Source organism: Oreochromis aureus, linkage group 18 (assembly GCF_013358895.1).
Source record: "Oreochromis aureus strain Israel breed Guangdong linkage group 18, ZZ_aureus, whole genome shotgun sequence".
NCBI lineage: Eukaryota > Metazoa > Chordata > Actinopteri > Cichliformes > Cichlidae > Oreochromis > Oreochromis aureus.
In genome coordinates, this window is record NC_052959.1 from 13,799,571 (window position 1) to 13,823,557 (window position 23,987).

Consider the following 23,987-nt stretch of genomic DNA (forward strand, 5'->3'; position numbering starts at 1 on the left):
GCGAGGGTCATGGTGTTAACAATTCCCTCTTTCTTGTGTTTCCTGCTGTAATTTGTCCCCAAACGTATATTTTCTTCTACTGCAGACGCGCCATCGCAGTTTCCGCTTTTTGTCTTCTCGACAGTTTCTTGAATGGACGCATTCTCTCTCTCTGTCTTTTTTTACTTTTCCTTTTCCCTCAGTATTTGTCCTTATTTTGCCTTATCTTCCCCCCGCCTGTCTTTAAACACAACCCCGCTGCTTGGGCTCTGCTTTATGAGGTGTGACAGTTGAAGTCTGGTTGCCGAGGCAGGCCGCGTGGACTGGAACGTAAAGCTTTACATTCAGCCGGCTGCAGCCGGGTTTGTGGAGGACTTAAACTCACTTCACCCCTATACAGTACCTCGTATACAGGAACTGCCTTCATTCTGCTGAGCTGGCATGAAAGTGCAGAACTGGAAGGAGGGGAGAGCGGGGAGAGGGAAAAAAAACACTTTAACCTCGGAGCTCGAAGTTGAACACATGCAGTTGCTACCTTTGAAGGGAAAAACTGAAAGAAGATTAAAAGCAGATGTTAATTAAACTAATTCGTCACTTCAGCTGCACAAAGTTTAGCCTCGTTTTTTTTTTCTTGTGTATTTTGGCTAAAAGTGTTCATAGCTCTCTCTCACTGCTTTGATTTAATACTAAACAGGCTGTTTTTCTCAGACGATCAGCCTCTCCACTCCACAGATTGACACTCACACCTTACCCTCCTCCTCAAACTCCTCTTGTTGTTTTTCCCACCGGGCCAGGGGTAGTTCCCAGGTATTTGACCAGTCTAGCGTAGCAGGGAGGCTGGTTGTTGTGTCCTCTGTGAGACAAAGGCAGTGTGCCTCAAGTATAGGGATGAAAGGAAACGGGGCTGTGCAGCCACTCATTTTTACAATGGGAAACCTCCTTAGCGAGGCTGTAGGGCAAATAACCACCTTCTCTCTTCCTTTTCTTTAACAAGCACCGAGACTGAGAGCGTGTCTCTATCTTTTTTTCTTTTTGTAGTAGGAGGAGCAGCGCCGCGTATATACCTATAGATGTGAGTTTGTGTGCGCGTGTAAAGGAGGAAGGGATATCCTTTGTCTCTGCGCAGAGTGCTTTTTGAGCTTTCGCTTCCTTACACCTGCTCAGCTGACAGATGGTGCTTCGCTCTTAAAAGATGAACCAACAACCGAGGTTGAAATTGTTAAAAGATGGGTGGGGGAAATTTAAGGAAGACGGCAGAAAATAAATACGTATGCCATTTAAAAATGTTGCTGGATCCTGTCTTTAGTAAAAGGGGACACGGACATTGGGTGTTTTGTTTTCTTCAAAATTGAAGGAATTACCTACTTACATTTTAGTCATGATACCTCAGCAGTAAGAAAAAAAAAGAAAAGAAATAAAAGCAACTTTTAAGATATTAAAAGCAACAAAATCTGTTAAACTTCACAGTGCTACATTTAAGGCTCGATAAACGCTGTAGGACATTTAGGCATCGGTGAGTCTAAAAACCTAAAAACATACAATATTATGTGAAAATGCCTTTTATTTTATGAACAAATGATATTTTTTTCCATTAAATCTTCTATATTGGTCCTCAGTGTAGTGTTGTCATCTCGGGTGGTTGTCAGGAGGGGCGGGGGGTGGGAGCGGAAGCCGCAGGAGTCTTTTATGGCTCCAGGTCCAGAGACAACCTGTTCTCAGGCACTTCTCTCCTGGCACTTTTTTATGACATCATAAATTCCTCCATTTCCTCTGACCAGCCCTAGGTGGGTATAAAGGACGTACCTGGCCAGTAATTGTCTGTCTGGCCCTCTCATCTGTCGGATTATGCTGCTGGTGACCTCCTCCAGAGCCAGACTCTCAGACTGCCTGAGGATACGGAGATCTCTTAGATCTGCACCGTGGACCAATACAAACTGTAGTTTATTTGTTGAGTGATCGAAAAAAAAAAAGCGTGAGAGAGAAGAAGAAAGAAAAAAGCTTGTTTCTAGTTCATTTAGATTAGCAACGAGAGTCAGCCTGGCACCCACATTATAGAGGCCTCTCTGCGTGCATGTGCTCTTCAGACCGTCAACAACAACCCACTCCCACTCTCAGACCTGTTGATACCTTTTGTTTGCTGAAATCTGAGGATGAACAGCAAAAAAGAAGGGATTAGGGGAAGAAAGACAAGGGTTTTTTTTTTTTTTTTTTGGAGGGAAGGGGGGCCCAGAAACACTCAGCGTTCACATTAATCTGACGCTCAGCTCGGCTGGTCTCAGGGAGGCTCGAACAATACACACACCAGCATGACAACATTCCTGGAGGTTAAAAAGGTCAGGGGTCACCCAGTGACCCCACCCTGCCAATCAGTTCCAGGGCACTAACTCGGGGCCTTTGTTTTTGCTTTATGTCTTCGCACTTGTTGAACAGACTCTGAGCCTTATGTTACAATGTGCCCTTTGCTCTCTAATAGACTGGATTGGCACGGAGCACTTTTACGTTTGTTAAGTCAGTTTTGGCTTAGATAATAATAGTTTTTAAAAAACAGGGAGGGGGCAGCGAAGAAGGAGAGCGTAGCAGTGTTTCATTGTTGCAGCTTCGGGGTTCAGAGGCTTAAATGCAAAACAGAACATGGAGAAAGAAAACACATTAGCCCGAGGCTGCAAAATGTGCACAATGACTTTAAAAAGCTTTGGCCAGGTTTGCTTGGCAGTATACTTTTTAATATTATGTCTGTAGCCTATGGCGCATACTATAACCCAGCCAGATGTTTGGCAAGCCCACATCTATATATGGGAGCAAAAGGAACCACGGCAAAGCAGCCAAGCTGTAATTATTGTCCATATTTTCTATTGATTTATGCCCATTTTATATAATCAGCCCACCCGGGTCACTTATTAGTCCAACATAGGCAACGTAGATGCTCAAAGTTGTATTTTTCCTTCCTCATGAAAAATCCAGCTTCCCTTTTTCCCCCCTTCTTCTTCTTCTTCTTTTTTTTTTTTTGCAAACAGCACAGCAGACTTCAAATAAAGTCTGCGAGCCGTCATTAAAGTGGAGCGTATGCATGTGTAGGCATGGAGTGGCATGTGAGGCCCCTACGGGGAGACTGCAGGTCTGTTAGTCATTATGACTGAATGTACAGTATACACTGGAGTGGACACGCAGCTACATTAAAGCCTCACCCACGGCCACATTGGACCACCCCAGAGACACACCGCTGGCACTTCCTCTGCCCGCTTCCATCGCTCAGCCTCAAGGGAAGCGCGTTTAGGGATTTCCTGAGGAAACTCGGGGCAGTTAATCGTGGGTTGATTAGGAAACTTTCTAGTGAAAATCCAATTAATCATAAGAAAACGTACTCTTTTTCATCTTTTTTTTCGTGTTTGTTGTTCTGTGCGTTAAAACAAACACCTCGTGTTTTCTTGTCTTCTAGGTTTTCTCACCCGGCTCCGTGAAGATGATTTCAGTCAGGTATACTTCACCACAGCATTCAAATACTCACTTTCTTGCAAAAATATTCACAGTGCGTCACAGAAAGATGGCTATAAACCTCTTGAATTTTATCCTGCATGCCAAATCCGCTTATACAGTGGAGGAAGGAGACACCGCTCTCTATTAGTCTGCAGTTAGAAATGAAAGCCTATCTTGGCTGCAGCTGTGGAGGAGCTCCAAAGATGGGGACGTTTATTGTCAGGAACAAATAGAGGCCTTTTTATTTTGTCTAGCAGCTGACGCCTCTCCCCACCCACTCCTCCATAACCGCTTTTGTCAGTAATGTAGAGTGGCCTGCTCGGGCAAGAGCGAGAGACCATGAGAGTTTCAGAGTGGAAAGGAAAAAGAAGTGGAGTTAGCTGTTGATAGGCTCGGGGAGGAAAGGCGCGGCTGTTTGCCATATGGCGCAATTATCAGCTATTTGAAATGATTATCACTCTCCATCAATACAGTGTTTAAATGTATATATCTGTGTGTGTGTGTGTGTGTGTGTGTGTGTGTGTGATTTGATCTCTGGTTTGTGCCCCCGGTGTAATGTTGAGATTCTGTGACCTGCAGCTTGGCCCCCCATTTAAGCTGGGATAGCTATGATCTCCCCACCTCTAACCCCAATCCCTCCTCCCTCTGTCACCCCCTCCTTCCCTCACACACACACACACACACACACACACACACACACACACACACACACACACACACACAAAGTCTACCAGCACAAAAGAAATATTCAGCTGTAGAGAGGGGGTCTCTCAGAGGGCGCGACATTGAACTGGGGGTGGGTGGGGGGGATTAAGTAGAAATGGCTGGCTGACACTGGGGTTGCCATGGCAAAGCCCCCTTTTTCTCCTCTCCCTTCGACCCTCCGCCTATTTTTCATTTTAGGTCTCATTGTGGGGGCGAGGTATAAGTGTGTGTGTGTGTGTGACTGTGATGGAGTAGGGACGATCTAATTCGACATATGAATTTAGGCTCTTATCAGAAGCTGCCCTGCTTCACCCCGGGAGAAAAAGAGACCTCTGCTTCAGTCAGAAACAAGAGAAACATCCGAACATGTGATTTTATTTATTTATTTTTCAGGCGGGCAGGTTACAGATTTGTTACAGACCTGCTATCCGCTGAGTATCATTAAATATTATGGTGCGTTATTGCATTTTATTTAGCAGTTAATGTATTCCTCTCGTTTAAAAAAAAATAAATAAAAATGACTTGAACATCTTTGCATGTACACAGAGGAGAGCATGCCATGCCAGAATGCAGAGGCAGTAATTCAAAGACGCGGCGTACGCACGGGACAAAAATCCAAAAAACAAATTGTCTGTTTTATGACTGAATTACAGCGGCAGTAATATGGCGCATTACTCATCCACTGCAGCCGGGGCGTTATCACGCTAGCCTCATGCTGGCCTCCCAGCAGCCCCAGCAGAGTAATGGATGCAGGTCGAGCTCGCGCGATGACATCAGTACCCTAAGCCGATGAAATGGGGCGATGAATGACCATAGATCAGCGTTTACCACCCTGACGTCAGCCCCTGCTCTGTGCAGCAGTGCACTGACACCGCCGGCAGTTGTTCCCCCAGATACTGGCCCGCTTCGGACAAAGGGAGCTCACAGCAGGACGTCAGCATTGTTCCCCGGACTCTGTGTCCATAAGAACTGTGTCAGGATTGAAGATGGTTAAGCAGTACTGCTCACAGGGTCTTTAAAGAGTAGAAATACAAGCATACACTTATTATATTTTAGTAGAATTCAGCCAAATTACAGAAATCCATTTTCTCCCCAGTGCCGAGATATTTGTCTCTGAGATTTTTGTTAATGCTTCCACCACAAAAAGACTGAAGATGAATGGAAGCACTACTTTGTAGTGAAGAAATGGCTCTAATGAACACCGCTGACAGACTGATATGCGGGTTATTTATAGAAGCTGGGACTTTGTTTCTGGAAAGATGGTTTCGGTATGTAAAGTTTTAAATGTTTTTTTTCTCAATGCTGTGATCAAGAAAAACAAAAAAAGAAAACCGCATAAATCAAAGAGCTCAGACAGATCTCACAAAATCTACGCAAAAGAAGCCAAATTTATCCTCATGGCTACACACCACAGGAGGAAATGGAGAAAATGTTTGTCTGCGTGTGTTTTTTTCTTCTTTTTTCATGTGTGTGAAATCAGTCTTTAAAGAGAAGAAGACAGTGGGATATCAGCGCTAACAACTTTTTCTTCATCTGTGTTTCAGATGCTGTTACGAGCAATTTTCATCTGAAGATGAAAGACTTCATGTTCCTCTGATTAATGAGGTGGTAGTAAAGCTCTAAAGCAGAGCCTCTCAGCTTATGCTCGAGCTTAAGTATGCTTCGTGATGCTTTTGTGTGTGTGTGTGTGTGTGTGTGTGTGTGTGTGTGTGTGTGTGTGTGTGTGTGTGTGCGGGGAACATAACCAGAACTGTCATTGCCCTGAGGACAGCGGACTCATTCTGCCACTGTCTTGTGTCGTTATGTCCTCTCGTTACGCAACCTGACCTCTGTGGTTCTGAGCATCGTCCCCGGCTCAGTCCCTGTCCCATGCCTGTCTGACTGGCTCTCCTCCCTCCTCTTCCTCCTCCACACCCTGCCTCCCGTGTCAGCTCGGCTCACGGTCACAGCTGCCGTCCTTCCTCGCCTTGCTTGCCTCGGTGAACATTCAACGCTGTCGGTGAGTTTGGTATGGACACAAAAAAACCATCGACCGTTGACTGTGCCCCGTGGTTCGCTCCGACGACGTCAGGAACGAGCGAAGGAAGAAAAAAAAAAAAAAACGAACAAAGGGGCAAAGTGGCTGCATGCAAATCCAGTGACGAGAACAGACGCACACAGACGCGCCGCGCACAAAAGTGACACTCTGTTTCCACTGTACCCGAAGACCTAAGGTCACAATCAACATTCATTGCTGTCGCTGGGTTGGACTGTGTAGAAAAGCTCACTGAACAATGAGTGCAACTGTGGCCCAGATCTGCCTGACTCGCGTCTCAGCCAATCAGCCGGCCGGATGTGAGGCACTCTGATTATTTTATTTATATACTTCTTGTTTTTCACTTCTATTTTCTCCCCCCTTCCTCCCTCCCCGGCGCTGGGAGTCTTAAGGGGAAAGAGAAAGAGAGATAGAGAGACACAAATAGACTCCTGGCTGCTTGCTTGTCCTCATCCTCCTCTCCTCTCCTCTAATTGATGGTTATGTGTGCAGCAAGGGGGAAGGAAGCAGAGTGAATGTGTAATCATTTGGAGTCTCTTCTCCTTTAGATGTTTCATCCCTCTCTTTTTTGTTTGTCTAATTATACACTGAGCTGAGTTAACTCTGCGTTAACTGTGCGCCTGTGCTGGCAAGAGAGACGGGCCGATGGAGAGGGAGGACAGGGAGAACAAAAACGGCAGAAAGCTTACAGCAGTAGATAAACGATTATCTAGTTTTCACTAGATTTTGCTCGATGTTCCCCCTCATGCAAACGTGCTGGGAGAAGGAAGGAAATTCCGGCTGTATAAAGTCGATTGTTTCCACCTTTCTCACCGAGGATGTCTCATTATCTGTGTTTGAGTTTCATGAGAGGTTTCCTGCCTGCCCCTGTTTGTGTCTGTGTGTGTGCGCTGGCTAAGATAGAGGACCTGTCTGGTGATCTCATGGTGCAATATGTCATTTTCCTTCTATGCTAAAGCCTGCTGTCTCATGGGGAGGAGAAAAAAGCAGTCTATAACCTTGTCTTCCTTCACAGTCTGGGACCGGCCACACCGCTGCCATTTCTCATTGTAGCCGCCTGCAACGACTTCTGTAATTCAAGTAAGGTGAACGCAAAGCTCACACGTGTGATGTATGGGTGTAGGAATATGTTTGTGTCACTGATTTGTCAATTAAACTAATAAAGTTGAATCAGTTCATTAGGCTGATGTGATTATTTACTGTTCGGATTAACTCGTGTTTCACGTAAGAACGATCTTTGTCATCTGTGTCATTTAGTCACCAAGCCCCATGTCCGTGTACCCCCGCCTCCCAAGTCTCTCTGTATTATTCATAGAAAAGCACTCTGTGCAGTGGTGCAGAAGAGTGGAGGTGATGTAATAGTGGCCGTGAGCTTGGCTTCGGACTGTCATTTGGGATGGATTCATGCGACAGGAGAAAACGCTCGGTTTGTTCAGCCTTGTTGGCGTCGCCAAAAGGTGCAGCTGATGGCAAGAGACGGGACATGACGCGCATCCACGATAAAAGTGGGGTTTAAAAAAATAAATAAGTAAAAGTGTCATTACAGTTTTGTTGAAATTAAACTCGGAAAGTTATCCAAACCTTAAAATGTATAAAGGGAATAGTGTGAAAGCCCACATCATGGTGTGAACCAGTGTGTAAGAAGCTGGGATGCTGAGAGACACGAGAAGAAACTCGGGAACAGACTTGAACTGGAAAACAAGTCCAAGTGTTATTGAAACGTTGTTTCACAGCACCTCAAAGTGACACTACCCCCATCTAGTGCTGAGCTGTACACACAGCCTCCCTCTGTAAGGACTGTGGAAATCATGTATCATTTATTTAGCATAGAGTAGTTGAGGGAAACTGACCAACCACAGCCGAGTATTTTGTTTAGCTTTAATTTTTAATTGATCTTGTTTGTTTTTTTTACAGAAGTGGATTCTGTGTTTCTTTCTCTTGTCATTAATTTTTAACATTTTAAAATGCTTTGGAGCATTACAGAAAAAGCAACAACATTACAGTGTTACAGTTAAATCATTTCCAACCCTGGCTTTGGTTCGGTGTAATTAAAGTGCTACATAAATTGAGAATTATCAATTTGTTGAGATAAATAATTTCTACATCACATTAGTATTGAGAAATTAATAATGTGCTCAAAAGCAGACAGCATATGTGTTATTTCAGTGGGCTAAACAGGCGAACTTTGGATTGATTGTCAGTTAAATATGTTGTTATTCTCATTATTATCATTATTATAGTACTGTATAAAAGCCTTGAGCCAGCCCTCATGTCTTTACAGTTCTCTTTCATGGACTAGACTAAAGTGGTCTCAAACAGTATTTTTTTTTCTTTGGACATTGGCTGCTTTTTCACTTCTGACCGTGTTCAGAGGAATGTTTAACTATGAAGCATTCAAGCATAAAAAGGGCAGCGAACTCCAGGGATGACCCAGTGTTGTGTCGACACATAACGGACAACTTGTTAAAGAACAACGGTTAAAAATTATCTTTACGCATTTTGTTATAAGCTGCTTTCTTTAAAAGACTCTATGATAATGATGATGGTAAGTGGTGTTGGGAATTAAGATTTTGGCCTCCTCAGAGCCCAGACCTCACCGTGATAGAGAACAGAATAAAAGACGGCCAACATCCAAAGAAGAGCTTTGAATGTCCTTCAAGCCTGGAGAATTATTCCTGCAGACTACTTAGAGATTAAGAGAAAGCTCCATGAAGAGAGTTGAGCCTGTGTTGAAGAATAAAGCCGGTCACACCAAATACTGACTTTCAAGCTCTTTAGAATTGTACATACTCTGTTTTTGTTTTATATACTTTATATAGACTCTGTTTCTATTTATGTCTGTACATGTTTCAATAAATCATTGCATATATTTCTCACTTTTCTAGCTAATTGTAAAGAAATGAGGGTTGGATCAAGACTTTTGCACAGTATTGTATTGAAAATGTGTTCCTGACAGTGCTTTCCAGCTGTACAGTCCTTTTATATTTCTTATTTTGTCTACTTAAAAATCTTTCCCTCATTGCCATATTACATTATTACCATTAAAAAGATTGAAAATTGCCGTTCTTTAATATTTGCTCCATGTCTTACCCACAGACGCTTACCACTGCAGCCAAGTTTATCGTAGTGAGTAAAACTAAACACTAAAACCAATAAAAAAAAATTTAAAAATCTAATTTTGATAACTCTCTGCTGCCTATAGGCTGTTTCTGAATGAGCCTCGGTTCCTTGCATACACAGAATCCAGCAAAATATAATTAAGATAAGACAAGAAATACTTTATTTATCCCAACAGCTGGGAAATGACTGTGTTTAAGCAGCAAATTAAATGGAAAATACAAAAAAATGAAGATCTTCATAATTCAGAATATAATACAATAAGATTAAATACAAAATGAATGCAGGTAACGTGTTACAAGGTATTATACTGAGTCAAAGGTCAAACTAGCTTAACCACAGAAAAGCTACAGATAAAAATCAGGTCAGATTTCTCATCTAACTGTCAACAAAGAGAAAATACCTGCTCTGCAAGGTGCATTAAATAAACAGTTCCCACATTGTCTTTCTGCTGATGTCACTGGAAATTCATCTATTAATGTTTAATGACTTACTAGGTTTTTTATCACGTGGCACAGAACTTCCAGAAAACTTCTCAGAGTGAGAACTCTCAGACCAGACAGCGTGAGAAGATAAACAAAGAACAAAGATAAAAGGAGGTATGCAGTGTCACGTGTTAATGTGGACAAATTCAACAACACAGACCTGGAACAGGTACTCAGTGTTTCCCTGAAACCACACAACCACTAATGGAACTGGTTACTCTTTCTCACCACAGCTTAATTCATGGACAACTCTTATATTTACAACGAATACAAACATTTAAATATTACAGAATCTCTTGAAACTGAGCTGATATCTACAGCATATTTGTCATTTGCAGCAGGCGTTCACTATAAAACAGTGAGGAATCATTGGCTGCTGCGCTGGTGGATCTTCCGTGCTTTATTCCTAAAATGATGATAGATGGAGTTACTTCTCTTGCTGTTTATTAGAATTTCATAGCGTTTGCTCTTTATTCTGTTTCTAAAAATCTCACCTTATGCGATCGACACAGTCCATCACCCACTTCAGAGCTGGATTGGTGCATGCTTTCCCCTTCTTTGTGTGGATACTACATTAAAACGAAGCAATATGTTAATATTTATACACCCACAGTAAACACTAATGTTGTGTCAAGTTTTTTTTTTTTAATCTTTCAAGCAGTTTGTTAAAATAACTGTAATGATGCTCACATGATGGCATTGATGGGACACATCTTTGTGACAGTCGGGACTGAGTACCCCTTGATGGCTGAACATGGTAATCTGCCTGTCATGTACCTTCGACAGCAGTAACGATAAGCTGTGAAAGAAGGAAAGAAAATGTGTTAAATTAAAATATGCGTCTACCACATCCAGGTAGTGGAGTATGTGTAAATGTGATTAAACAGAAAAAAATAAAAGAAAATAAGACACGAAAGCAACAAATACAAACCTGCTGATGTGTTTGCAGTCAGACAAACAGTAAGTGCGATCACCACCACAGCTCGGATTGGCAGCATGTCTTCTTAGTTTGTGTTGGCAGCAGTGACTCTGATGATGAAACTGTCTCGGCTTTTCAGGTGGAGTCAGAGAGGTTGTGCTGGTAACCTGCTAATCACAAGGTGGAACAGGTGGAACAGGTGGAACAGGTGGGAGGGGCTATAAATACAAACTACACTGTGTTAGTGTCTGCATACCTTTGTATTGACTTTAGTAAACATGCAAATATGTGTGCACATGTTTATGTCACAGATGATATCAGTTTAGAAAAACAAACATTCATGATGACATATTTCCAAGCAGGTGAGGAAAAGATGGTGTTCTTGTTCCAGCAAAATTATTAAATTTTTAGTTTTTTTCATTTCTAGGCTTCAAACGTCTGTCCAGAAAAAGAATCCAAACTTTAAAATGATGAATGAATAAATAAAGCAACATGTTATAAAGCTTAACACGCAGTATTTGGGAGGATGATGACTGGCATACCATTGGGACCACCTTCACCCTCCACATCTTCTCGAGCTCTTCTCTGAGCCCTTGGTATTTCTCCAGCTTTTCATGTTCCTTCTTCCTGATGTTGCTGTCATTCGGAACCGCTACATCGATCACTACAGCCATCTTCTTCTGTTTGTCTACCACCACTATGTCCGGTTGGTTAGCCACTACCATTTTGTCCGTCTGTATCTGGAAATCCCACAGGATCTGAGCTCGGTCATTCTACATCACCCTTGGGGGCATCTCCCATTTTGACCTCGGGACTTCCAGGTTATACTCGGCACAGATGTTCCTGTACACTATGCCGGCCACTTGGTTATGGCGTAAGACACACGCGTCAAAGTCAAGGCCCGCGGGCCACATCCGGCCCGGCGTACATTTATATCCGGCCCGCGAGATCATTTTATATAGATGCACTATTATTGTTATGCATGGCCCGGTGACATGAGGCGCTAATAATATACAAACTACAGATCCCATAATGCAGCGCTGCAGCCTCCTTGCTGAACGCTAGGCTAACTGGGAACATTCCCGCGTCAATCAAGTCAAACTTCTGTTATTGCGAAGCTAGCCACTCACAATGGTGGAGAGAAAAGTTGATTCTGAAAGCAGAGCCTTTCAGCGCCAGTGAGTGACTGAATATATGTTTACAGACATTGCTGGTAAACCCGTGTGTCTTATTAGTGGAGCTAATGTGGCTGTAATTAAGGAATTTAATTTAAGACAGCACTACGAGACAAAACGTCAGGATAAGCTGAAAAACCTAAACGCAGAGCAGAAACTACAGAAAGTAGAAGAGCTAAAGAAGAATCTGACATTTCAGCAGACTTTTTTCACCAGAGCAAAATCACAAAGTGAAGCTGTTGGGAAAGCAAGTTTTATTGTAGCAGAGGAGCCACATCAGCCCGGTACCATTCTGAAGAGCTGCATGATGAAGCTGTGCGACATCTTGTGTCCAGATAAAACGCAGATTTTGGCAAATGTGAGCCTGAGGAGAAATACGATTGCTGATCAGGTTTGTGAGATGGCCACTGATTTAAGAACACAGTTGTGTGAAAGAAGCAAAAACTTCATTGCATACTCTCTTGCTGTGGATGAAAGTACAGACATGATGGACATTGCACAGCTGACCATCTTCATCCGTGGAGAGGAAATATTGAACATTAAATCGATGCACGGGACAACAACAGGGAAAGACTTTTTTTTTTTTTGTCTGTCCCATTTGGTTCTTTAGCCGTCAGAATTGTTGTCTGAAGACCAACAAGGATACCAAATGGATTTATTTTGCCAAATGGATCATCATGGCATTGCCATATTGGTCCATTTGATCAAACTTTGTTGTTATTATTTATTTTATTTTCAGTTGTTACAGATGGGACAGACATGACTGGGGGATAGGAAAGGGAGAAAGAAAGAGGAAGGAAAAGAAAAACAGAAGGAAAAGGGACAGTGAGAAAGGGCACTTACAAAGACAAAGAGAAAGAAAAAAAATCTCCTGGATCACCTGTTGAGAGAAAAAGAAGAGAAGACAAGGAAAAAAAAAAAAACCAAACAAAACAAAGCAACATACTAAACACAACACCATCACGTTAATCTAGCTAAGTGTGAACAGCAGTAAATACTAAATATTGAAAGTTGTTGTGCAGCACGCAGGACAGACAGCGCACAATGTCCTTTGAAATAGCAGCTAAGAAAGGTGTAGTTTATGTCTACGAACAGTGAACACCCGTGTGCACACCTGTGTGGATCAACGCGCTTGTATACAAAAGGTTTCCCCATGTAACGGTCTGCTAGAGGGTGTGGAGACCCATAGCCCCGTCCCCCAGGGCATGAAGCAGGCATGGAGGAGATCCAGGCTCCAGACATCCAGAGGCCCCAGAGTGCGAGAGCCCAAGGAGTACCACCGGAGGGGCATCCGTGCCACCCTCCTGGGAAGGGCTGAGGAGATCCCCAGACGAGGGGTCACCCAGTAGCCACGGGCAGAAGCCAGAGGGGCTGCACTGGTGTGCCTGCCGGCTCTGCCAGCAGCCAGCTGTGCCAGAGTGAACCGAGTTGCAGGCCCCGAAGCCGAGGCCCAAGGGCCCCTTTGCCCGGAAGAGGCCTGACCGAGCGACAGGCACCAGGCCCGCCAAGTAGCCACCGGGAGTGAGCTGGTGCATACCTGAGCGCCCAGCCCGGACACCAAGAACCACCAATGCACCAACCCCTGAGGGCATCAGTTACCAGCAGGGAGTGTGGTGAGGGAGATAGCCTCCACACTTGGAGGGCCTGGGAGTACCCAGGGAGGTGGAGTCTAAGACCCGACCTGACATATAGACACAGACAAACAGGCACACACAGACATAAACATGCTTTCCCACCCTCATGCACACATATACAAACACTCAGCACTCACCCAACGTAGGGACAGACATACATAGACATGTACACACAATCATACTCCCCAAACATACTCTATGCCCGGGTCCAGGTACCCTCGCCCCCAGAGGGGAAAACGGCACCCAGACCCAAGAGATGTGACCCTTTCCCCCGGGGTGGAGGCAAGCAGACCGCCCCAGGCTCCGTAGCAGCAGGGAAAGACATTTTTTAAAACGTATGTCAAAGTGTAACCGACATGAAACTGCCCTGGGACAAACTTGTTGGACTTACAACAGATGGAGCGCCGGTGTTGTGCGGTGGAAAAAGCGGACTAGTCAGCAGGATGCGAGTAAAGATGCAGGAGGAGAACTGTACCGGTGAGTTAACAGCATATCACTGCATCATACATCAGGAAAGGCTGTGTGGTAAAGTCCTAAAAATCGAGCATGTAGTGATCACCGTAACGCAAACCGTAAATTTCAGTCTTTTATGTAGGAAATAGATTCAGAGTTTGCCGACATTCCTTATCATACAGAGGTCCGTTGGCTGAGTTGGGGAAAAGTTCTCAATAGAGTTTTTGAGCTCAGCAAGGAAATCTGTCTGTTCATGGACATGGTATGTATGATGCAGTGAAGGCAATTCAAGTGAAACTGTCACTAATGCACCAGTGCAACCTGCCTCATTTTCCCTGTTGCCAAGTAATGTTGAACCAAGTCAGCGGACTTTGCTGAACTGCACCTGTGCAGATTCAGATGGAGCTGCAGTGTAATGATACACTCATAGGAAAGTACGACACTGAATGGCCTGCACAGTTTATTAGTTCCATTCCTGAAGCAATGCTTCGTCTGCATGCGTCTCCAACCTTGTGTATGCTTTCATTTATTTTTTCTGGGGTTTTTGGCTGCATGTTCATTTTTCTAACTTGCATAATTTTGACAGGATATTTAAAGTTAAAGTTTTTTTTTTAAAGTTTATTTAATCTGGAATAATATTCCTGTCCGTTTTTATTTATATTTATGTTTAAAAAACATTGTTTTAGTGTGTTCAATTAATGTTTATCTTGTTTGGCCCGCAACCTAAAGTGTGCCTTGAGTTTTGGCCCCCTGTGCAATTGAGTTTGACACCGCTGGCGTAAGATCAACAGGACCCTAAGGATCCTTCATCAGGAACTCAATGGGGATGTGGCGGACAACACTGGAGGCCAACCTCAAGCCCATAGCACAAGTCACCATCAAGTGCGGGATCTACCAAGGAGATGCTCTGTCCCCACTGCTGTTCTGCATAGGCCTGAACCCCCTCAGTGAGATCATTGACAAGACTGACTATGGATACCAACTACGGAACGGAGCAGTTGTCAGCCACCTCCTGTACATGGATGACATCAAGCTGTATGCCAAGAGTGAACGAGACATCGATTCACTGATCCACACTACCAGGCTATACAGCAATGACATTAGAATGTCGTTCAGACTGGAGAAGTGTAGTCGGATGGTAACAAAGAGAGGGAAGGTAATCAGAACTGAGGGGATTGAACTACCAGAAGGCAACATTGCAGACATAGAGGACAGTTACAAGTACCTGGGGATCCCGCAGGCGAATGGGAACCATGAAGAGGCTGCTAGAAAGGCTGCAACCACCAAGTACCTGCAGAGGGTCAGGCAAGTCCTGAGGAGTCAGCTGAACGGTAAGAACAAGATCCGGGCCATCAACACCTACGCCCTGCCCATGATCAGGTACCCTGCTGGGGTAATAGGCTGGCCAAAGGAGGAGCTAGAAGCCACTGACATCAAGACAAGAAAGCTCCTGACCATGCATGGAGGGTTTCACCCCAAGTCCAGCACCCTGAGTGCTCAGTGAATACCTCAGGCAGCAGAAACCCAAGAAGGAGGAGGGAGACGAGGAACCATCATGGAAGGACAGGCCCCTGCACGGTATGTACCACCGGCAGATAGAGGAGGTGGCTGATATCCAGAAATCCTACCAGTGGCTGGACAAAGCTGGACTGAAAGACAGCACAGAGGCACTAATCATGGCAGCACAAGAACAAGCTCTGAGTACAAGATCCATAGAGGCTGGGGTCTATCACACCAGGCAAGACCCCAGGTACAGGCTGTGTAAAGATGCCCCAGAGACAATCCAGCACATAACAGCAGGGTGCAAGATGCTAGCAGGCAAGGCATACATGGAATGCCATAACCAAGTGGCCGGCATAGTGTACAGGAACATCTGTGCCGAGTATAACCTGGAAGTCCCGAGGTCAAAATGGGAGATGCCCCAAGGGTGATGGAGAATGACCGAGCTAAGATCCTGTGGGACTTCCAGATGCAGACGGACAAAATGGTGGTGGCTAACCAACCGGACATAGTGGTGGTAGACAAACAGAAGAAGGCGGCTGTAGTGATCGATGTAGCGGTTCTGAATGACAGCAATATCAGGAAGAAGGAACACGAGAAGCTGGAGAAATACCAACGGCTCAGAGAAGAGCTCGAGAGGATGTGGAGGGTGAAGGTAGCGGTGGTCCCCATGGTAATCGGAGCACTAGGTGCGGTGACTCCCAAGCTAGGCGAGTGGCTCCAGCAGATCCCGGGAACAACATCGGAGATCTCTGTCCAGAAGAGCGCAGTCCTGGGAACAGCTAAGATACTGCATGGGACCCTCAAGCTCCCAGGCCTCTGGTAGAGGACCCGAGCTTGAAGGATAAACCGCCTGCAGGGGCGTGCTGGGTGTTTTTTTAATATATATATATATATATATATATATATATATATATGTACACACAATTATAAATTTATATAATTTTAAAGATATATATATATATACATACAAATATTGGGTAACATGTTAGGTTAACACTCCCTGACAAGACAAAAACTCATGCAAAGCCAGCTCTGCAACATGGGAAGTTTTATAAGGAGTGTCTTTGTGACTCACCAGGCAGTTAAAACAATTAAAACATAAAAGATGCAAAAATAAAACTAATACAGTGTGAGACATTCAGAAGCACGTGGGGATAAAGTGTTTAAAGAGGATAAATGATCAACTAATGCAAAATTATAAATAAAAATGAAAACCTGTGGATTTGGAGAGCTGGAAAAGGTCACGATGAACATGTAGCCGGTGTATCAGAGAAACTCAGGAGAGTTTTCGCCAAGCATGACATCCCAGTGCATTTCAGACCCAGCAACACAGTCAGACAGAAACTGGTTCACCCGAAAGACAAAACTCCAAAACACAAACTTAACAATGTAGTTCATGCTGTACAGTGCAGCGAGGAATGCCCAGACCTCTACATCGGAGAGACCAAACAGCCACTTCACAAGTGCATGGCACAACATAGAAGAGCCACCTCCACAGGACAAGACTCAGCAGTTCATCTGCATCTAAAGGACAAAGGTCAGTCTTTCGAGGATGCCAATGTTCACATTTTGGACAGAGAGGACAGATGGTTTGAAAGAGGAGTGAAAGAGGCCATCTAAGTCCACTGTGAGCGACCATCTTTGAACAGAGGCGGTGGTTTACGACACCAACTGTCTGCCATCTATAATCCAGTTCTGAGATCCCTTCCCAGACACCTTAACGGCCACTCACACCCTGGGCCATCTCACCTCAAGAAATCACATGATAGGGTGGGGTTAGGTTTCACAATGAGCTCACCCGAAACCCTGGCTGATTGTGACCTACACCCATTTTCACACCTTGGCTCATTTCCCAATAAAGCGATTATGAATAATGATCAAGCAAAATGTAAAGTGACCATAAGGGCATAAGACATGCTGAACAGCCACTGATAATGGATGTATTTCTCCACATCCATCATTTTCTTCCCACAGAAAGTTGACTTAGTAAATCTGTAGAAACCTTTTTACACTGTCATAATTTATGACTTTAAGCTGGGTGTATATAATAATGATATCATATAAAATCACAGGGGGGACCCTTCGGTGTGTAGTGCAGAGTACCAGCAGTGGGTGGCAGTGCACAGCAGCACATGAAGGTCTTGCCACATGACCACTGTGTATCCATGCCATCTAAAAATCACTTCCACTCGCATACTGATGTGGCCTAAAGCTACATTTGAGTATCAAAGTGTTGTATACATGCTCAGAAAGTATCTCAGATGTTTCCAGGTAACAGGCCACATATAATAATATTTCCACTGTTACAAATGCTGCGGATGTAAGGTAAGATTCATATTAGCATCATAATATGGTAATACTATTCTAATATGTTAAAACATTAACCCATATTACCTTATTGTTATGAGGTTACAACCACTTTAAAGTCAGTATATAAAAATTCAAATGCACAGTTCTTACAATTTTATTGCTAGCATCATATTGTCCTCAATATACTGCTGTACTAACTGGCATTGTTTTATTGGCATATGTTGTTTCTACATTTCCCACTATTCCCATTTTCTGGTCTCTTATCACCCAATTAGTCTAATATTGGTTTTTGTCAAACAATTGTGATTCATGATATGACCTTGATATTACTTTAGTAATTAGTAATAACGTCCTCTTTCTGTGTTATTACCGGGTTCCTTCCACCTCATTACCCCACTATTGCATCATTATTACCAGCCTGTAGTGAAAAGTGCAACTAAACACCATCATTAGAGCTGATGATATCTTGTCTGCACAGAAATACCTGTTCTGCTACATGCTTTAAATAAACAGCGCCTGTGACTTCCTCCTGCTGATGTCACAGGACTTTTGTTTAACAATTAGATTGCAGCACAGAACTTCCAAGCTGGAATTTTTCACTGTTATAAACTAGGAAAGAAGATAAAAGGAGGAATGGAGGGTCATGTGTTTAGTGTGAAAAAAATTGAACAGCACATAATTGGTAATAGTTTTAGACCTGCAACAGGTACTCATTTTATTTAAATGTATGTATAAAATCACAAAAACATATTCATAAATTACGCTTTTTTTTTTTTTTTTTTTTTTTTTTTTTTTTTTTACCACAACACTAGATGCAAAAACCAAAATCTAATATTTACAAAGTATAAATAAATATTATACAAGCTCTTAGTTTGTTTTCTGTAGCTGGTATCAGTGGTCTAATTAAAAACCTCAGATGATCTTCTATATCTGCAGCTGTGAGCTCTGCTGGTGGATCTTCTGTGCTTTATTCCTAAAATGATGATAGATGGAGTTAGTTCTCTTGCTGTTTATTAGAAAATCAAAACATTTGCTCTTTATTCTGTTTCTAAAAATCTCACCTTATGCGATCGATAGCATCAATCACCCACTTCAGAGCTGGATTGGTGCATACTTTCCCCTTCTTTGTGTGGAAACTACATTAAATAAAGCAATATGTAAATCATTATAAACCCACAGTAAACACTAATTTCTTTCAAGCAGTTTGTTAAAATAATTGTAATGATGCTCACATGATGGCATTGATGGGACACATCTCTGTGTCAGTCTGGACTGAGTACCCCTTGATGGCTGAATATGGTAATCTGCCTGTCATGTACCCTCGACAGCAGTGACGATAAGCTGTGAAAGAAGGAAAGACAATTTGTTCAAACAGGGGACTAAAAATAATGCTTATGTGTAAATGTGATTAATCAGAAAAAAAATCAAAGAAAATAAGACAAGAAGGAAACAAATACAAACCTGCTGATGTGTTTGCAGTCAGACAAACAGTAAGAAGTGCAATCACCACCACAGCTCGGATTGGCAGCATGACTTCTTAGTTTGTGTTGGCAGCAGTGACTCTGATGATGAATTTTCAGGTGGCTCTTCAGGTGGAGTCAGAGAGGTTGTGTTGGTAATCTGCTGATCACAGCAGCCTCATTTATACCTCAGCTCTGAGCGAACTAGAAAAATCCCAGCATTCCAAGTTAGAAATAAAAACAAAACAGGTGGAACACGTGGGAGGGACCTATAAATACACATGGATCCATGGATCTGCAGGCTTCCAAAACTGCACTGATTATGGAATATTGTGATATTTATAGACCAAATATGTGCAGATGCTTACTATTTCACCGATAATATCAGTTTGAAAAACTCCCAGGTACGATTAAATGTCTGTTTCAAAACTATTTAAAGATAAAGTAGGTGAGATCAAATTTTTCTTCTTATTACAGGAAAATGACCGCAGATCCAGCAGCAACAAGCCATACAGCACCTGATGTAAAATACTCAATAAAAGACAAGCTTATGAAAAACTCAAGTGTACCAGGGTAAATATACACTACATTTAAACTATATTGAACTCAATATATCTGATTTAATTTTTAGTCTTGCTGAAAATTTTTTAGTTGCATTTTTAAGAATAACAGTAAACTATTTAGTGTTAAATCAGCAAAGACAAAATTCTGATAAGTAAATGAGACTAAAGGACACAGGGCGCTGGAGTAAAATCCCAGCGACCCTCAAACATCCAGCCCATCATCAAACCAACCACAGGTCGCCAGTCTGTCAACAGGGCTGACACACAGGGACAATCAACCAATCATGCAACCAACCAACCAACCAACCAACCATTTACAACGAACCAGTGGCAACCCATCATCAAACCAACCAACCATACAAGCTGCATGTCTTTAACGGTGGGAGGAACCCAATCCACCAATCATGCAACCAACCAACCAACCAGACCATGCAAACCATCACAGAAAACCCATCATCAATGGTGGAATTGAACCAGGACCTTGCTGTGCGGCAACAGTGCTAACCACCGTGCCAAATCAACCAAGGTAGACACCAATCATGCAACCAAGTAAATGAGCCCAAAGGACAACCAACCAAACAGCCAAAGACCATCCAACCCATCATCAAACCAACCAACCAACCAACCAAACAACTAACAATCCAACCACCCAATCCACCAATCATGCAACCAACCAACCAACCAACCAACCAATCAACCAACCAACCAACCAACCAACCAACCAACCAACCAACCAACCATCCAACCCATCATCAAACCAACCAACCATACAAACCAAACAACTAACAATCCAACCAAACATCCAACCAACCAACCATACAAACCAAACAACTAACAATCCAACCAAACATCCAACCAACCAACCATACAAACCAAACAACTAACAATCCAACCAACCAAGCATGTGATAATTCATTCATAGAATGATTGGGATGCATTTCCAGTTCACTTGTTACCTGCAGAGATTATGGCTTTAACCAAACTAGTGTGGTTTACCTATTCAGAAGAAACAGTGATTCGGCTAACCTTCTGCTGTGTCCTCTTCATTTTATTTATTCTACATTAAATAAATGTAGTTTTATCAGCTAAATGATTTGTAAAGGAAGGTTCCATGTGTTGCCACGGTGTAGTGGTTAGTACAGCAGCCAAACAGATGAAAAGTCCCAGGTCGGCAGCTGGGAGCAATACAAGCCAAGCCTCTGAGAATGGGGAAATACATACCACTGAAGCTACAAGTTTATTTTCAACCACACAGGAATATTGTAATTAGATGAACAAGAAAGTTCAGGTTGCTAGAATTATTGACTAAATGAGGAGCTCTTTAAAGTCAGCAACAAAAGTCAAAAGCTGAGAATTTTCAAAAAGGCATTGCATCATGTTGTTCTGATATCTTAAGGTTTATCAATGTTTTCTTTTTTAGAGTGAAAAGCAAACATATCTTTTAATTTTGTGCATAAAGTTGACCTAGTAAATCTTTAGAAAAATGTTTGCACTGCCACAATTTTTTCATTACTTTAGTTTTTAGCTGGGTGTGTGTAATAATGAACTTATAATGCATAGAATCCCTGCAGTGTGTCCCCTCAGTGTACCAGCAGCCCCTCATCATCATATCCATGTCATTGTGTTGAGTTAAGTAATTGTTAAAATGTGAAACAGGATATCAGATGAAGCATGATCACCTTCTAAAAATGAATTTTATTCACATAATTTTGTGGTGTAATGTTAAATAATATTATTAAAGTGTAAAGCAACAATGTTAAAGTTTCATGAGTACATAATGTAGCTAGTCTTTTGTTTTTAAATATAATGCAAAAGTGAAATGTACAAGAATGCAGCAAAGATGGTCACAGGAAGCTGAACCAGCCAAGCAGAGTGTGGAGGTGCAGCTCTGTTTGAGCACCTGGACTTCCCCTATTGTAGACTCCTCCCTGTTTTCTGACAGCTCTGTGGTTCTGGCAGGGTCGCCGGAAAATTTCACCTATCTTTGCCCGCAGGTAGGACTATAAAGTGGAAATGTCTCAGCAACTTCCTTGTTGGTTATCTGCCATTAATCAGGTGTTGTTGTCAAGGTCATGTGAATATTTTAACCTTTTCTCTTCAAAAGTACAGACAAGTTTTTTCTGGTTTTTAATTGTAGAAAATTAAGGAGAAATTTGTGATTATGAATTTTGTAGCCCTGATTTCTCCTTATTACACATAAACTGCCACAGATGTTTCCAGTGTTATAATAAAAGAGGAAATCCACACACACACGTGTGTTTAGTATTGACTTTTATTATTCACAGTCAATAAATCAGTGCATTTTTGAATGAGTGAGCAAAGAGTCTGTAACCATCAGCTCAGTTGCCACCTGCCACCTGGCTAGGCTTCCTTGGCTTCACTCCAGAATCATGTGACCGACAAAGACAAACCGAGGCGGGTCATCACACCAGTTAATCATCACATTACTTCAAGTTTAAAGTTGAATAGGGTATTAACACTAAAGTGGATAGAAAACAGGCAGTTATGCATTTTGCAGCTCTAATTTAAGCCTTCTAAGCCTTCCACTTCATTATAGCTGATGAAATACCTGTTCTACTACATGCTTTACATAAACAGCTCCCACAACTTCCTCCTATGAGAGGTTTCGTCAGTTATTGTTTAGCTGTTTTCTAGGTTTCATGTTATGACACAAATGTCTTGAGCTGGAACTCTGGAAAGAAGATAAAAGGAGGAATGCAGTGTCACGTGTTTAGTGTGAAAATTCAAAAGCGCATAAGTGGTAATAGTTTTAGACCCACAACAGGTACTCATTTTATTTCAATGTATGTATAAAACCACAAAAACAATTGCATGAATTACTCGTTTTTAACACACCACTACATGCACAAAACAAAAATATTACAATTACAAATAAATTATATAATTGTATAAATTAATATTATAGACCTCTTAAAACTGAGCTAATATGTCCATTGTTTGACAACATCTTTCTTATTTACAGCAGGCTCCACATTGTGGAGTTCACTGGACTATAAAACAGTTGCTGGATGCAAAGATCACATAAAAAACTGTTTGTTTTCTGTAGTTGGCATCAGCTCTCTCTTTAAAAAGCTCCAATGATCTTCTATTTCATCTGCCGTGAGCTGCGCTGGTGGATCTTCTGTGCTTTATTCCTAAAATGATGATAAATGGAGTTACTTCTCTTGCTGTTTATTAGAAAATCAGAACATTTGCTCTTTATTCTGTTTCTAAAAATCTCACCTTATGCGATCGATAGCATCAATCACCCACTTCAGAGTTGGATCGGCACATGCTTTCCCCTTCTTTGTGTGGAAACTACATTAAAATAAAGCAATATGTTAATATTTATACACCCACAGTAAACACTAATTTCTTTCAAGCAGTTTGTTAAAGTAATTGTAATGATGCTCACATGATGGCATTGATGGGACACATCTCTGTGTCAGTCTGGACTGAGTACCCCTTGATGGTTGAATATGATAATCTGCCTGTCATGTACCCTCGACAGCAGTGAGGATGAGCTGTGAAAGAAGGAAAGACAATTTGTGACTAAACAAGAAACAAATCAATGAAAGGCAAGAAAGGACAAGAAAGCAACAAATACAAACCTGCTGATGTGTTTGCAGTCAGACAAACAGTAAGTGCGATCACCACCACAGCTCGGATTGGCAGCATGTCTTCTTAGTTTGTGTTGGCAGCAGTGACTCTGATGATGAAACTGTCTTGCCTTTTCAGGTGGAGTCGGAGAGGTTGTGTGCTAATCACAGCAGCCTCATTTATACCTCAGCTCTAAAAGCATCAAGACATATGACATCATCACAAAAAGTCCCAGCAGACGCACAAGTAGGAGGGGCGTTGAATCCACATGGATCCACACAATGGCAGTGTTTGGAAACATTTGTTTTGATTATGGAAATTTATGGAACAACTTTTATTTAACACTTTTCCAGTCTTACAGTGTTTATGCACATACACACACCTGTCACACAAAGGTAGCGTGGTTATTGATTAAATGTGGAAAAAAGTGTAACTTTTGGGAAGAATTGATTTCATATTCAAACACAGCTCAGTAGGAAGCAAGGAATTATAATTATGGGCAATTGAAAAGAAAAACATTGCATCATACATGTTTATTGTTGCATTAACACACCCTGACCTGACAAAGACTCTTG

The 23,987-nt window shown here is 42.4% G+C and overlaps 3 protein-coding genes across 3 annotated transcripts; all 3 read right to left on the reverse strand.

The window, feature by feature from the left end:
- Nucleotides 1-9,459: 9,459 nt before the first annotated feature.
- Nucleotides 9,460-10,845, reverse strand: LOC116311351 (C-C motif chemokine 20-like). Its single transcript, XM_039602648.1, has 4 exons — nt 10,727-10,845; nt 10,486-10,594; nt 10,290-10,364; nt 9,460-10,201 (listed from the first exon to the last, which is right to left on the reverse strand). Exons 1-4 carry the CDS (start codon nt 10,791-10,793, stop codon nt 10,162-10,164), a joined length of 291 nt encoding a protein of 96 aa, XP_039458582.1. The 5' UTR covers nt 10,794-10,845; the 3' UTR covers nt 9,460-10,161.
- A 7,868-nt stretch (nt 10,846-18,713) lies between these two features.
- On the reverse strand, nt 18,714-19,348 carry LOC116323413 (C-C motif chemokine 20-like). Its single transcript, XM_039602423.1, has 4 exons — nt 19,251-19,348; nt 19,022-19,130; nt 18,851-18,925; nt 18,714-18,762 (listed from the first exon to the last, which is right to left on the reverse strand). The coding sequence occupies exons 1-4, from the start codon at nt 19,318-19,320 to the stop codon at nt 18,714-18,716; spliced, it is 303 nt and encodes a 100-aa protein (XP_039458357.1). The 5' UTR covers nt 19,321-19,348.
- A 3,269-nt stretch (nt 19,349-22,617) lies between these two features.
- On the reverse strand, nt 22,618-23,549 carry LOC116323418 (C-C motif chemokine 20-like). The gene is made up of 4 exons (XM_031743755.2): nt 23,424-23,549; nt 23,228-23,336; nt 23,056-23,130; nt 22,618-22,967 (listed from the first exon to the last, which is right to left on the reverse strand). Exons 1-4 carry the CDS (start codon nt 23,488-23,490, stop codon nt 22,919-22,921), a joined length of 300 nt encoding a protein of 99 aa, XP_031599615.2. The 5' UTR covers nt 23,491-23,549; the 3' UTR covers nt 22,618-22,918.
- Between the last annotated feature and the right edge of the window lie 438 nt (nt 23,550-23,987).

What these genes read in the sequence shown, in the direction of transcription:
- LOC116311351 (XM_039602648.1), bottom strand. Translation starts at nt 10,793, where the DNA reads ATGCTGCCAATCCGAGCTGTGGTGGTGATCGCACTTACTGTTTGTCTG. An exon ending in TGTCCCATCAATGCCATCAT is followed by an intron (nt 10,365 to 10,485) that starts GTGAGCATCATT and finishes GTTTTAATGTAG; the next exon opens with TATCCACACAAAGAAGGGGA. An exon ending in GACTGTGTCGATCGCATAAG is followed by an intron (nt 10,202 to 10,289) that starts GTGAGATTTTTA and finishes TCATCATTTTAG; the next exon opens with GAATAAAGCACGGAAGATCC.
- LOC116323413 (XM_039602423.1), bottom strand. Translation starts at nt 19,320, where the DNA reads ATGCTGCCAATCCGAGCTGTGGTGGTGATTGCACTTCTTACTGTTTGT. An exon ending in GACTGCAAACACATCAGCAG is followed by an intron (nt 19,131 to 19,250) that starts GTTTGTATTTGT and finishes CTTCTTTCACAG; the next exon opens with CTTATCGTCACTGCTGTCGA. An exon ending in GATGCTATCGATCGCATAAG is followed by an intron (nt 18,763 to 18,850) that starts GTGAGATTTTTA and finishes TCATCATTTTAG; the next exon opens with GAATAAAGCACAGAAGATCC.
- LOC116323418 (XM_031743755.2), bottom strand. Translation starts at nt 23,490, where the DNA reads ATGCTGCCAATCCGAGCTGTGGTGGTGATCGCACTTACTGTTTGTCTG. An exon ending in GACTGCAAACACATCAGCAG is followed by an intron (nt 23,337 to 23,423) that starts GTTTGTATTTGT and finishes CTTCTTTCACAG; the next exon opens with CTCATCCTCACTGCTGTCGA. An exon ending in GATGCTATCGATCGCATAAG is followed by an intron (nt 22,968 to 23,055) that starts GTGAGATTTTTA and finishes TCATCATTTTAG; the next exon opens with GAATAAAGCACAGAAGATCC.